Source organism: Schistocerca piceifrons, chromosome 1 (genome assembly GCF_021461385.2).
Source record: "Schistocerca piceifrons isolate TAMUIC-IGC-003096 chromosome 1, iqSchPice1.1, whole genome shotgun sequence".
Taxonomy (NCBI): Eukaryota; Metazoa; Arthropoda; class Insecta; order Orthoptera; family Acrididae; genus Schistocerca; species Schistocerca piceifrons.
The window spans coordinates 739,447,193-739,462,941 of record NC_060138.1 but is presented as its reverse complement, the minus strand read 5'-3'; the positions used below and the strand labels follow the sequence as shown (position 1 = coordinate 739,462,941).

The 15,749-nt window shown below is 39.0% G+C and overlaps 1 protein-coding gene across 3 annotated transcripts in view; it reads right to left on the bottom strand.

The window, feature by feature from the left end:
- The window catches only part of LOC124711684, a 316,172-nt gene that overhangs the window by 44,794 nt on the left and 255,629 nt on the right, over positions 1 to 15,749 (bottom strand). For all 3 annotated transcript variants that reach the window (XM_047241901.1, XM_047241886.1, XM_047241894.1), the window contains exon 6: positions 5,943 to 6,177. In XM_047241901.1, the coding sequence (XP_047097857.1) occupies positions 5,943 to 6,177 (235 nt within the window). The remainder of the gene's footprint in view (positions 1 to 5,942; positions 6,178 to 15,749) is intronic.

The following is a 15,749-nucleotide window of genomic DNA, read 5'->3' as shown; positions in this document are numbered from 1 at the left end:
CCCAGCCATCACCAATGATTTCCAAAGATATTCCCAGGGGAATGATGGAACATGATGAATGAATCAGACTGTTACTAAATTTCTTGCGTTGTCTGAATGAGTTTATACGTCTCCATAGCCCCACAAAGGCAAACTGAATTTCAGAGCATACTGCCCAACATAATGTGATTGAATTCAATACCTGATGCAAAATTTTTGCCATTTGGATTCACCCTTTCCCCGTTTCCAACACCTGATGGATTGTCTACCAGCACCATATAAGTAGCCTTCTGTCATGTAATCTCATGCCTCAGTCTTCTCTGGCACCTATACTTCACCTACTTTTTTCCTCATCCCATCTTATTTTACTCCTCCCACATCAGACCCTCAGTCCCCCTTTTACCTCAGCTCACTCAGTGTAACCTTTTCTTGTGTTCCTCTCCTACTGTGGTTTTTTCATTTTTCTCCGTTTTATTTACTCAGCACTCCTTCTCGTAGTCCCTCAATCTGCTTCTGAATGCACTACATTTTCCACCTCATCATGGTCTTTCCTAAATTTCTCCTTCCTTGTTCATCCCCTTTCAAACTCCATTCCATTTTCATTTCTCCACTTACCAAACCAGCAAAGTCACAATTAGTTACAGTCAGCTGCCAAAAGCAGGAAAAGACAGTGGTCGTTTTCTCTCTCTCTCTCTCTCTCTCTCTCTCTCTCTCTCTCTCTCTCTGTATGTGTGTGTGTGTGTGTTTGTGTGTCTTTTGTTAACTTTGAAGAAGACTTTGTCAAACAACTAAGCAATTTACCATTTTTTCTAGATGCCTGTCAACTACTTTGATCCATTCTAACATACAAGTTCAGTCTTAAACAATTTAATACCAGAAAAATGTGTGTGTCTACTGTTGCATAAGGAGTTTTCAATTGCATCTAAAAATGTCTAAGATGTTCAGATGGGGCTAAGTTTCAGCAGGAGCATGTGCCTGGAAGAATCATGTTTCTGTGCTGTAAGAATACACAGAGTGTCCATAAAGTCCCACTATCATTTCGAAAAAATCATAATGTGGAAACTATGAGAGGCATAGAATCATGGTCTGTTGTAAAACTGTTGATACTGCAATTCTGACCAGTACAGGGCCAGAACTTGAATATTGTCTTGATGTTCTACAAGTAATAAGTGAGGTACACATTGAAATTCTGGCATAACAGAAAAGAATCTTTGCAGCTGCTAAACTTTTTACAACAAACAACTATGATCTCTTTCACTGATAGTCTCCAAGTTATAATGTAATTGGACAAATAAAAAAATACTCACCAAGTGGCTGCAGGAGAACACACACACAAAATCTATTACAGTCTGCAAGCTTTCGGAGCCAGTGGCTCTTTCTTCAGGCAGAGGGGGGAAGGGCAAGGACTGGTGAGGTTTAGGGAGAGAAGCAGAGTTCAGAAAAGCCGCCCAGAACCCCGACATGGAGGAGACTAACTGGACAGGACTTCTTTCCTTCTCATCCTATCCGGCAAGTCGCCACTGACCAGGGGTTCTGGACAACTTTTCCAAACTCTACCCCTTTTCCTAAACCTCACCAGTCCTTTCCTTTCACCCCTCTTTCTTCCCCTTCAATCCTTCTGCCAGAAGAAGGAGCCACTGTCTCCTAAATCTTGGAAACTGTAATACCTTTTGTATGTGTGTTCTCCTGCTGCCGCTTGATGAGTAGACTTTTTATCCATCCAGTTCCATTGTAGTTTCAAAAACAAATTGTTTTCGTTAATATATTAGTATCCAACGATTTCCTGAAATGATAGTGGGACTTTAAGGGCACCATATACCAGTTAAACAATGCAGTCAACCTTTTAGAGTAAAACAGTTTATTGTGACTCTGGTAATTATTATATTTGCAGCTAACTAATTTAAATAGTGTAACTATGCCCACTACTTGATGATGTAGTAGTAGAACTGAAAGCAGACCATCTGTGACATAAAGAGGCACAATACCTGTGATGTGAATGCTGTATGTAATAAATTGTTTTTAATTTTTGGTTGTGTACAACATAAATTATTAGTCTCCATATATGTTTTACTCTTCATATAATTATTTATTCATTGCTCTAAGTTTTATGATACATTTATGAATATATTGCACAATACTTTTCCAAATGAATTTAGAAAATCTGTACGAGTGAGGAGTATCTGTAATTAGATTTTATTTCTTTATCAAATTTAATTCTAAGTGAAAGATGGCTTTATTTGAGGCTGTTAAGTCAACAGAAGATTTAAATACATTACCTGCAACATAATAATGAGAATTACTAATTCTGAAAGCAAGGGGAAACTACAGCCGTAATTTTTCCCGAGGACATGCAGCTTTACTGTATGATTAAATGATGATGGCGTCCTCTTGGGTAAAATATTCCGGAGGTAAAATAGTACCCCATTCGGATCTCCGGGCGGGGACTACTCAAGAGAACGTCGTTATCAAGAGAAAGAAAACTGGCATTCTACGGATCGGAGCGTGGAATGTCAGATCCCTTAATCGGGCAGGTAGGTTAGAAAATTTAAAAAGGGAAATGGATAAGTTAAAGTTAGATATAGTGGGAATTAGTGAAGTTCAGTGGCAGGAGGAACAAGACTTTTGGTCAGGTGATTACAGGGTTATAAATACAAAATCAAATAGGGGTAATGCAGGAGTAGGTTTAATAATGAATAAAAAAATAGGAGTGCGGGTAAGCTACTACAAACAGCATAGTGAACGCATTATTGTGGCCAAGATAGACACAAAGCCCATGCCTACTACAGTAGTACAAGTTTAAATGCCAACTAGCTCTGCAGATGATGAAGAAATAGATGAAATGTATGACGAGATAAAAGAAATTATTCAGGTAGTGAAGGGAGACGAAAATTTAATTGTCATGGGTGACTGGAATTGGTCAGTAGGAAAAGGGAGAGAAGGAAACATAGTAGGTGAATATGGGTTGGGGGGAAGAAATGAAAGAGGAAGCCGCCTTGTAGAATTTTGCACAGAGCATAACTTAATCATAGCTAACACGTGGTTCAAGAATCATAAAAGAAGGTTGTATACCTGGAAGAATCCTGGAGATACTAAAAGGTATCAGATAGATTATATAATGGTAAGACAGAGATTTAGGAACCAGGTTTTAAATTGTAAGACATTTCCAGGGGCAGATGTGGATTCTGGCCACAATCTATTGGTTATGAACTGCAGATTGAAACTGAAGAAACTGCAAAAAGGTGGGAATCTAAGGAGATGGGACCTGGATAAACTGAAAGAACTAGAGGTTGTAGAGAGTTTCAGGGAGAGCATAAGGGAACAATTGACAGGAATGGGGGAAAGAAATACAGTAGAAGAAGAATGGGTAGATCTGAGGGATGAAGTAGTGAAGGCAGCAGACGATCAAGTAGGTAAAAAGGTCAGGGCTAATAGAAATCCTTGGGTAACAGAAGAAATATTGAATTTAATTGATGAAAGGAGAAAATATAAAAATGCAGTAAATGAAGCAGGCAAAAAGGAATACAAACGTCTCAAAAATGAGATCGACAGGAAGTGCAAAATGGCTAAGCAGGGATGGCTAGAGGACAAATGTAAGGATGTAGAGGCTTGTCTCACTAGGGGTAAGATAGATACTGCCTACAGGAAAATTAGAGAGACCTTTGGAGAGAAGAGAACCACTTGTATGAATATCAAGAGCTCAGATGGCAACCCAGTTCTAAGCAGAGAAGGGAAGGCAGAAAGGTGGAAGGAGTATATAGAGGGTTTATACAAGGGCGATGTGCTTGAGGACAATATTATGGAAATGGAAGAGGATGTAGATGAAGACGAAATGGGAGATAAGATACTGCGTGAAGAGTTTGACAGAGCACTGAAAGACCTGAGTCGAAACAAGGCCCCGGGAGTAGACAACATTCCATTAGAACTACTGATGGCCTTGGGAGAGCCAGTCATGACAGAACTCTACCATCTGGTGAGCAAGATGTATGAGACAGGTGAAATACCCTCAGACTTCAAGAAGAATATAATAATTCCAATCCCAAAGAAAGCAGGTGTTGACAGATGTGAAAATTACTGAACTATCAGTTTAATAAGTCACAGCTGCAAAATACTAACGCGAATTCTTTACAGACGAATGGAAAAACTGGTAGAAGCGGACCTTGGAGAAGATCAGTTTGGATTCCGTAGAAATGTTGGAACACGTGAGGCAATACTAACCTTACGACTTATCTTAGAAGAAAGATTAAGAAAAGGCAAACCTACGTTTCTAGCATTTGTAGACTTAGAGAAAGCTTTTGACAATGTTAACTGGAATACTCTCTTTCAAATTCTGAAGGTGGCAGGAGTAAAATACAGGGAGCGAAAGGCTATTTACAATTTGTACAGAAATCAGATGGCAGTTATAAGAGTCAAGGGGCATGAAAGGGAAGCAGTGGTTGGGAAAGGAGTGAGACAGGGTTGCAGCCTCTCCCCGATGTTATTCAATCTGTATATTGAGCAAGCAGTAAAGGAAACAAAAGAAAAATTCGGAGTAGGTATTAAAATTCATGGAGAAGAAGTAAAAACTTTGAGGTTCGCCGATGACATTGTAATTCTGTCAGAGACAGAAAAAGGACTTGGAAGAGCAGTTGAACGGAATGGACAGTGTCTTGAAAGGAGGATATAAGATGAACATCAACAAAAGCAAAACGAGGATAATGGAATGTAGTCAAATTAAATCGGGTGATGCCGAGGGAATTAGATTAGGAAATGAGACACTTAAAGTAGTAAAGGAGTTTTGCTATTTAGGGAGTAAAATAACTGATGATGGTCGAAGTAGAGAGGATATAAAATGTAGACTGGCAATGGCAAGGAAATCGTTTCTGAAGAAGAGAAATTTGTTAACATCGAGTATAGATTTAAGTGTCAGGAAGTTATTTCTGAAAGTATTTGTATGGAGTGTAGCCATGTATGGAAGTGAAACATGGACGGTAAATAGTTTGGACAAGAAGAGAATAGAAGCTTTCGAAATGTGGTGCTACAGAAGAATGCTGAAGATAAGGTGGGTAGATCACGTAAGTAATGAGGAGGTATTGAATAGGATTGGGGAGAAGAGAAGTTTGTGGCACAACTTGACTAGAAGAAGGGATCGGTTGGTAGGACATGTTCTGAGGCATCAATGGATCACTAATTTAGTATTGGAGGGCAGCGTGGAGGGTAAAAATCATAGAGGGAGACCGAGAGATGAATACACTAAACAGATTCAGAAGGATGTAGGTTGCAGTAGGTACTGGGAGATGAAGAAGCTAGCACAGGATAGAGTAGCTTGGAGAGCTGCATCAAACCAGTCTCAGGACTGAAGACCACAACAACAACAACACTAATTTTGAGTGACATGGTTATGGACCTCAACAGATAAATGGCAGAATACAAATCTGAAAGTCCATCATTTTATCCATCGTCAGACCTAACTAACCTATAGATTTCAGACAGCATTACTTTCAGCGGCACAGTGATTTTTGTAAAATCTTTATTGGTTATATCAGTGAAGGTGATGTTCCTCAGTTGAAAATGCAGACTTCTGAATATATCCATATTTTCATATCATAATTGAATGTTAGTTTTGATCTGCATAATTTATGACACTGCAAAAAGATTTTTGTGATGTGCTTGTTTGTGCAAGAGAAGGAGGGGGGAGGAGGGAGGAACAGAGGGAGTGGGTGGCAAGAAAGATAATGGAGATCATGGATGAATGAAATGACTGTCATATCAACATACACATTAAATACTTCAAACAAAATATAGTTCTGTAAAGGCTCAACATTCCATGTTTGTGAGTAATGCAGTAATTATAACTAATGAATTATTTACTGAACTATGAATTTATAAGTACGACAGTATTATATAAAATGCTGTATATCAATATTTTAATGATTCATCTTCACAAACAACAACTAACTATTAAATTGTCACAAACAAATACTTACGTGTTTTTCCAGACACACAGTTTTTAGCACTGATAACATTTACACTAAAGACAAGGCCATGGTGATTGTAGCTCATGGTGAAACCAGGCAAATGGCCTGCATAGCAGAGAGATGTGAAATGCTCCTCAGTAATTTTCCAACGACCTTGTGGTGAATCAGAAATTATGTGTGCTGATACAAAGTAAATATGATTCATTACATCTGCCAGAACATCCTCAGTATGTCCAAGAACTTCCTGAAAAACAAGTTGAAAATAGAATTCACTTACTTGAGGTTACAGTTTTTGTGAAACTCATTAACTTTCTAATGCTCATTTGGGAGGTATAATGTACTCAATTATGATTAACAATAAACTTTCAAGATTTATTTAATTATGCTAAAGTCACAATAAAAATATGAGTATTGATTAAAATGTAGCTAGAAACAGTAATTGTTTTAACATGTTCATTCTTTCATTGCACCAAAAATAAAAAATTGTTATTGCATTGAGTAATCTGGCTTGAAGTCTCTTGACATTTCATTCGTCAGTAGAGCGAAGGCTGTCCAATATGACTAATATAACAGCAAGTACTGTTTGCCTTTGAATTGTTTTTGTAGCATTATGAGTCATTTCAAACAATGTCTTATTACAAAGAATGGCACTGCACACTGCAAGTATGTAAAATATAACTGTTATTTAGTAATGAGATACTTCAATGGTATTCATCAAGTAAAATGTTGCTTCTTTTGTATGAAGGTGCTCTCATTTTAGTGTACATTAATAAATTTTCTCATCTGAAAAATACATTTAGTTGTTGAGAAAACAAATTGAATTCATTACCACAGAAATAATGTGATTGTTTCTAAAAAAAAAAAAATCTGCAGAAATTTCTCATGTTATCATATTCCTTTTTACACTTCACAAATCCTCAAAATATTTTAGTAGATGCTTTTTGTTATTGTGATGTTTTAACCCTCACTTTAGGGTTAATTACACTTATTAATCACAAATAAACTTCTATAACAATAAATTAAAATTGTCAATTTGTCCAAAAAACCAAAAAATAATAGTTCTTTATGGAATTCAGCATAAACCATAGTTCCAGATACAAATTAATATGCAGTAATTCCTGACTGAAACTGATGTAGTTATTTTGCTAAGCATACTTGTTGCAAGTGTAGTATGAAGCGAAGTTCTGTTAAGTCTGATGGTGGTGATGGAGGTAACACTCATAGCACTATGCGACACAAGTCTACATTAGTCTGCATAAGCAGCAGCAGTGGTGATAGTTCACCTGTAGAGGCAAAGTCAGATAATAGCAGCTGAGGGAGGATCTCTGCTGGGCAGCCTTATATTTACCCACTACAAAAGTTCATGTGACCAGCCTGCAACATTGAATGTGTTCCCGCTTCATGCACCCTACTGGGATATGGATGATGTTACACATATAAATACACTTGTATCTTCCATTTGCACATCCCGCAGAGATACTAAATCTCTCTCTCGGCCAGTACCTGCCTGTGTGGAATGGGGCAGGACACAGTGAAAGCAGCTGGGAGCAGTTCAATGTCATGATGGAAGGCTCCTGAGAGATGCCTTGGGCCACTGGCAATGATAATTCTGGATCTGGAGAGTTTCGCGAAAGCCCAAAACCTTCAGGTAGTGGAGGTACCTCTGTGAGACATGGCAGGTCCAGTGATTCAATGATTAATGAAGCCATATGGAGGTGTAGTTCTCAGTCTACATAAGGAAGGCTGGGCAGCCTACCTCTTTGAACTGGGAGTAAAAAGAGCTATGATGTGTCTATGATGGTGATGATGGTGGAGTTCACGACAAGGGAGGCCGCTGATCATAGAGTCACAATCAGAGCTGGTTTCAGTACTGGCACAGCATCCCATGTGTTTTAGCCACTAATACCACCTGGTGCCCCTGTTGTTCCTGTCAACTGCATCTGATTCATGTTAGGTGAATGTAAACAGAAGATCCAAGAGTGTCCATGAAGGAGCTCTGCTCAGCTTGTAGCATTAGTGGGTATGGATCTGTAAGAAGCTAGGAAGGTATTTAACATTGAAGCCAATTTTGCAGACCCCAAGGCTTTTCACATTTGCTCTTTGAAAGCACAAACTGTTCTGCCACCCTTTTGTGGTTGGGTGGAAAGGGGATCTGGTAAAATGTTTAATTCCATTGCAGATGAAAAGCCATTTGAAATCTCTCTCTGTGAATTGGGAATTGTTATCGATCATCAGCATGTGGATTCCACCCTCAGTGCAATGATCTGCTCGAAGGCTCTCACAATTTCCATCATTATCTAGTACAAGCAGATGTTTTTGTCTCAATGCTGCAAACCCACTATCCAAAATGCATAACTTGCTTTGTTTGACTTGTGGTGTTGTAATATTTCTAGCCTTGTTACTATCACAGGCAATTGATTGCAAAAATGATCATATAAATGGAAGGAATAAGTGAGACAATGGTAACAAAGATGTATTGGCAACACAGCTAACTTTTGAGCCAAGTAATACAAATGTGGGTTTGTAGGCTGCAAGGAGGCCTGTTGGCAACCTGGACATTTGCTATCACTCACCTGAAAGTGCAATGTGAGGTTTTTGATATACATCTAGCCTGTCAAGTGGAATGTGTCCAGTATTTATACCTATGGCCTTTCCACTCCATGGTCAGATCCAGGCATTCCATCTGCAGTCATTTTCTCATCAGTCCAGAGTGCCAGGCTGAGTGCTGGCATTCTATCTTCACTCTGGTGCACCAGTCAGCTTGCTGGTATTCTGATTTCACTATGGTGCAGTTCTAGGTCTTCCTTCTGCAGCCCACTCCCACGAGATGAATTCTTAGGTGTTCTCTCCTCAGTCTGGTGTACCAGACCAAATTCTGTCATTCTAGCTTTGGTCTGGCACACCCATCTGTGGGCTGGCATTCCTTTTTCAGTCCTGTGCAGCTCTAGGTGTCCCCTCTGCAGTCCACTCCTACCAGAAGCATTCTTAGGCATTCCCTTCAGACCAGTGCACCAGGCTGACCACTGGTGTTGCATCTTTGATCTGGTGCACCTGTCCATGTGCTGGCATTCCATTTTTGGAGTGTTGGCGTTCCCTCTGCAGTCCGCTCCCACTAGAAGTGTCCTGCAGCAATCCATCTTGGATCTGGTGTGCCTGGTGCTAACACTCTCAATTCTGAGAAGAACTGAGAGACTACCTAAGAATGCTTTGAGAGTGAGCAAGCTCCAGAGGTAATGTCTAGAAATTTATCAGATCAAAATTGGAATGTCAGCACTTGGACAGACATACTCGTCCAAAGACATAATGCCAGCACCCATCCTGGTATACTGGGCTAAAGAGAGGCTGCTTAATGGCACATCTAGTTGGAACAGACTGCAGACAGAATCCCTGGAACTGATCATGGAGGGGGAAGGCCGTAGGTATACTAGGGTGGTTTGAAAATATTTCGGAATCACTACGAGGTCAGCGCTAGCGCAATGTGTTGTTCACGTGATATTCATTGGACTGTTGCCTGTAAACACGTGCCACATTAGTGCTCTTGGAAGAGAGCTGTGGTGGTGACATGGCTCTGTTGTTCCAGAATAGTGATTTGCGAAGATGGAAAAAATCGAGATTGGAGCAGTGATTAAGTACTCCATAAAGAAAGGTATGAAAACAAAGGACATTCATGCCGATTTCCAGAATACACTTGGGGACTCTGCTCCTTCATATTCAACTGTTGCCAAGTGGACAAATGAATTTAAATTTGGTCAGGAGAGCTTAAATGATGATCCATGTAGTGGTCGGCCAAGATGTGTCACTACTCCAGAAATCATTGCAAAAGTGCACAAGATGGTCATGGAGGATCGCTGATTGAATGTGCATGAAATTGCTCATGCTTGTCAGATGACATCTGAAAGTGTATATCACATTTTAACTGAGGAATTAGAAATGAAAAAATTATCTGCACGATGGGTGCCACAACTCTTGACGCCGGATCAAAAACGCATGAGAATGGACATATCAGAACAATTTTTGGCCTGTTTTAGGAGAAACAAAAAAGATTTTTTGCACCGGTTTGTGACCACAGATGAAACTTGGGTGCACTACTACACTCCCGAGAGAAAACAACAGTCAAATCAGTGGAACCATGCTGATTTTCAGCCACCAAAGAAATCAAAGACAATTCCTTCAATGGAAAAGGTCATGGCATCAGTGTTTTGGCATGTGAAGGGGATTCTGTTTGTAGATTATCTCCCCACTGGGCAAACAATTACTGGAGAATACTATGCTAACTCCTGGATAAATTGCAACAAAAGATATGGGAAAAAAGGCCAGGTTTAACAAGGAAGAAAGTCATCTTCCATCAAGACAGTGTGCACCCACACACATGTGCCATGGCCATGGCAAACTTATTCAAGCTGAGGTATGAGTTGTTGCCAGACCTGCCTTATTCACTTGATATCACTCAGTCAGTCTTCCATCTCTTCCCAAAACTGAAAATTTTTCTTGGTGGACAAAGATTCACTTCAAACGAAGAATTGATATCTAGAGTTGACAAGTATTTTGCAGGCTTGGAGGAAACTCATTTTCGAGACGGGATCAATGCACTGGAACATCACTGGACCAAGTGCATTAATCTACAAAAAGACTACACTGAAAATAAAAAAAAGTTTCAATGATGAAAGTACTTTTTTTTCTATTCCATTCCGAGAACTTTTCAAACCACCCTCGTAAATATTGGACCTGTTCCATTTGACAAACTGTCTCGAATAGCACCTGATGGAAGATAACAAGTCACATAATTGAAATACTGTACATAAATGATGCTGACATCTAGCAGAATACCCAAACCTCAAGATGTCTTCTGTAACAATAGATGAAAATTGTCTATTAGCCCAGGAAAACCAAACAATAATAGTCTTGATGGAATTTAACACAAGACATAGTTCCAGGTACAAATTAATGTGCTATAGTTCCTAACTGAAAATAATGTTAAATCCACGCATTCTTATTGCTTGATGTAAGTTCCATGAACCCTAGCAGTGTTGGAAACCACACTCTCATGAATTGAAGCATTATGCAATGCAAGTATAAATTGATCGTGGTAAACAGAAGTGATAATGGTAGTTCATTTTTTGAGGCAAAGCGACTGAGAGAGAAGTTCATATGACTGGTCTGTGACATTGGTAGTGTTCCTGCTGAAGATGGCCCCACTGGACATGGGTGAGTCACAAATATCTTTCATCTGCTTGTTCACCAGGGTTATCAAATGCAGCACTATTAAAAGACAGTATTCAATTTTATTTGTTATGCTAACTAGGCAACTAAGTGCTTATAATTTCTATTACATGCAGTACGTAATTTAACCTTGTATTTACTGATTCACCTGGGCAACTGTAAAATATTGTTTACACTTATTTATTAGCATAACTCAAGCTTTGGAAATTCTGTCAGCAGTTTTTTTTCTTAAATTACAACTATTCATTACTTTCATGTTAACTGAACACTTTGATGAACCACAGAATGCTCATCAAACATTTGCTGTTCATTAATGGTAATCTAACATAAGCACAAATCATTAAAAAGAAGCTGACAGAATATATTTTGAGTAGTACTCCCATAATATGAATTGCAGTTTGTCTAGTTTTTATGAAATAACTGAGGTTGCCTTTTGGCAGCTATACTTACAAGGACATCACAAAACATTCCACTCCATGCTCAATATTTAATGATGTAAATTTTAACAGTTTGACTAGTTACTACACCTGATTAAACTTTCAACAAAGATTGATGAATTATAATATTCTGTAAAATGTATCTATGCATATTACTAAATTAATGGTCTCCACCATGTTTTTCCGTCGGTATGTGATGGCTAAGCTCAGGTCTCTTTAACAAGGAAGGTTTGTGTGTATAGCTTATAATTATAGTAATGATGAGTGTGTAATACATATATTGTTAGCTGTTTGATATTTAACTTGCATTTGCAGTGACATTTCATGACACCAATGGGAACTACAACCTGGTTGGCTACAGAAGAGGCGGTATCAGGTACGGAAAGTAGTAAAGTAAACAGTTGCTGCAACTCTAGTGAGCAGCAAAGCTAGGACAGAATCTATATCTATACATATTATAAATTAAAGTCCTTAGCCAACTTTTTCATTCCATATGTGAAGGCTAATCTTAGGGACTCCTGTAGAGATTTTGATACAGTTTTCACTAATAGATAAACAGATTCATAAGGAAGGTTTGTGTACATAATTTATTGCTGCTGCACCAGATGTAGATAACTGTGGAAAGCCGGGACAGGTTACTATTTTATTTACAGTTTCCTGCATTTAAATCCAAATGCTAACAAACTAAACAATAAACAATATCCCACAATAATTAAATGATATCTTCAGAGTGTACTGCACCATAGCCACTGAGTGACAATGACTTGCTGAACATCTTTTGGTTAAAGACTACCTCCAATTAAAGGGAAGGTTACTTCCCTTTCACAACTCATTATTGACAGCCATTTGCTACTGCAGTATTAATGAACTATAAGTACATTATGCAGCCAAAAGTCTCCAAATAACACAGTGATCATGCATTGGGTAATAACAGTCTATACATACAAGAGTACATCATATGTGTATTTTTTGTGAGTATGAGTGAATTGGGAGAGTTGAGTGAAATCAAAGTGAACCTGACTGTAGAGTTCTCCAAGTTTGGGCAATCTCTCAGGAAAATTTCACAGACGCTATAGTACCCCATATCCACTGTTAGTGGTGTTGGAAAATCCCATGCGGCTAGGGCCTCCTGTTGGGCAGACCGTCACCTGGTACAAGTCTTTCGAGCTGACGCCACTTCAGCGACTTGCATGTCGATGGGGATGAAATGATGATGATAAGGACAACACAACAGCCAGTCCCTGAGTAGAGAAAATCTCCGACCCAGCTAGGAATGGAACCCGTGCCATTAGGTATGACATTCTGTCGTGCTGACCACTCAGCTACCAGGGGTGGATGTTGGTGGTGTTGTTGTTGTGAAGGGAAACATCAGAGTAACCCAATAATTACTGAAGTAGACTGAAGAAATTAACTAATATGGATCTCTGAACTCTAAATGTTATTGTAAATAACAGTTCTCAATATGTTCTTGTAGGCTACTGCAGAGAACTTCCATTGCTGATGGGGTACAGAGGCCAGTTACAAAACGATTTTTCAAGTGGTGATAGGACGTAGTTTTTTGGATTATACTGCTGCCAGAAGTCACTGATCTCAACAGTGAATGTGCAACATGAATTAAACAATAATAAAAGTGTGACTTTCAAGCTTTCCCAGTGGATATGTAGTAGATATTCTTCACGGGTTTGCTGTTGGATGATGATGTGCAAATTCCACAGTATTTCCTCAGAGCAACTGTCTGACATCTTCAGGTGGTTTAACCTTGCTGGCAGCTAGGTGTGACTGATGGTATCCACACGTCGGCACCTGTATATACAACACACAAGTGAAGAATGAGCAAGCGTGGAAATCAAGCATGCGCAGTGATACTAAGTATGGCACCATCTATCTGCAAATCATTGCACACATGTGATTTCTGCACCTGCACATTCTTTGTGTGCGTGGTCTATATACAGGAGTCAACATGTGGGTATCATCAGTCGCACCTAGCTGCCAGCAAGGTTGAACCACCTGAAGATGTTGGACAGTTACTCTGAGGAAATATTGTGGAATTAGGACAATGTCATCTGGCAGCAAACCCATGAAGACTATTTACAATAAAAATAGTAATAACAATAATAATAATAAATAATTTCATTTGTGATGTGTTTGTAAATAGATTACAGGACTGGGTGTAATTCCTTTTATAAAACACGAACTTAATTTCCATGTCGAAACATGTTTCAGAAGATTTGTGGATCTTTATTTTCATTGGATATCTTCATTGTAATTTGTTTGTATGGGTATAGTGGAAAACAAATAAGCTAGCAATCAAGACATGTAATAAAAATAATGAGCCATTGTCCTTGGCAAATATGTGCTGAAGCATGTTTGAACAAGAAAATGAGAAGAAATTGTGGTTTGAAAAAATAACTGCACACACATACTCACCCGCCCACCTGTCCACACACACACACACACACACACACACACACAGACACACACACAACTTTCTTATTTAACAAGTTGCTTATGTTTTGAACACATAGTCCAAACAAACTATGACTGTTAGCAATTGTATTGTCTAAACTACCATATTTTTTTTTATTTTTACACTGACAGGTACAATGGTATCTGTAGTTATTCAGCCAATTTGTCTTTTGTAAACATTTATCTTAAAAAAGCCTATTGAAAATACTGAAAATTATAGGACTTGAACAGACAGTGCTATAGTAACACTTAATGCTTCTGGAAATTAGTCACATAACTAACCTCATACAGGAAACATTCAGATGCAGAGTGAAACTTGTAAGGTGTATCACAGCCATGTGTGATCTTGCCACTGTGTTGAGTGAATGACTCCTGAAGCTCTGCATTTACACTTCCTGCAGAATGCTTGAGCCAGTTCTTGTTATATAGCTCACAGATGGTCAAGAGCTCCACATTTGTGTGTGGAGCATTCCAAGCAATTTGCCTCAACTGCATGGTTGAAATTATAGTCTAAACCATTCTCAGCACCCACAGTAATAACTACATGATCTCTACTACGACTTTTCCTAGGGGAGCATAAAGCACAGGTGACATCACTGAGCACTGAAACTGGGTTAAAAATAACAGTAATAATGATGTAGTATTCACCATCCAGGCAGTTCTGAACTAGTTCATTCTTCTCAACTATTTCCTAGCAGGAGGACCTTCTTTGTATTTTTAATCTTCCTGATATTCTTAACTTAGTCTGCCTCCATAGCTTAGTGCCATGTAGAGGATCTGAGTTTGATTCTGAGTAGTGCCAGGAATTTTTCTTTGGTGGGAGGACTGGAACAGGCTGTACTCAGCCTCTTAACACCAACTGAGGATCTGCTTGCCCGAGCAGTTGTGGTTGCAAGGCCAAGAAACCTGATCAAAACTGGGAGAATGGTGTCCTGGCCCTCCATACTGCATCTGATGGTGCCCTTGGCAGAGGATGACATGGCAATCGGTCAGGCCTGACTAGCCCATATAGAATCAGAATGTGGCCTTTTTATTTACCATTAATCTTAGCTTGTACTTCTTTTCCTATTTTGTAAGAGTGTTCCCAAACTTATAGGGTTGCCTGTACACCTTTTCCCATACTCTCCAGAGCATACAAGCTGTTGGAGACATCTAAACTAAAACTAGAAGATATGCAGCATCTCTTGACCTCTTGCCTGATCTAACAGATTTGACCACAGTCTAATCATATATCCTGTACATAACATCACTGCTGCCAACTGAAGCTCTCTATTTTCCCAATTCTGCATGTGTTGTTGCCTGATCAGCTTTGAGCTTTCTCCATTACTGTGGAGAAATAGACACATCTACTTCAGTGCTAAGGGCTATCTCCATTCAAGCTAATTGCTTCATAGGCAGCTGATAGTGGTCTGTGTAAAGTTACATAAATGCTCTGTTTGAAATGTTACTTAACAAGAGCAGGCTAGTAGTATAAGAGAAGGATCAGTGACTTTTTCAAAGTAGCTGTTTTTTCCCTAATATACAAATGTAAGGTAATAAGGAAGTAATTCCTATAATTATTATTGTGGATAGTTTACTACTAGTCATAGTTTGTTGTTAGTGTACTTTACAGAAGTAACCAGCAATGGTTGCTTCTGCCTATTGATGTGTAACTTGGCTTGTTCCATGTCTTGGAAGGTTCTCTTTCATGATG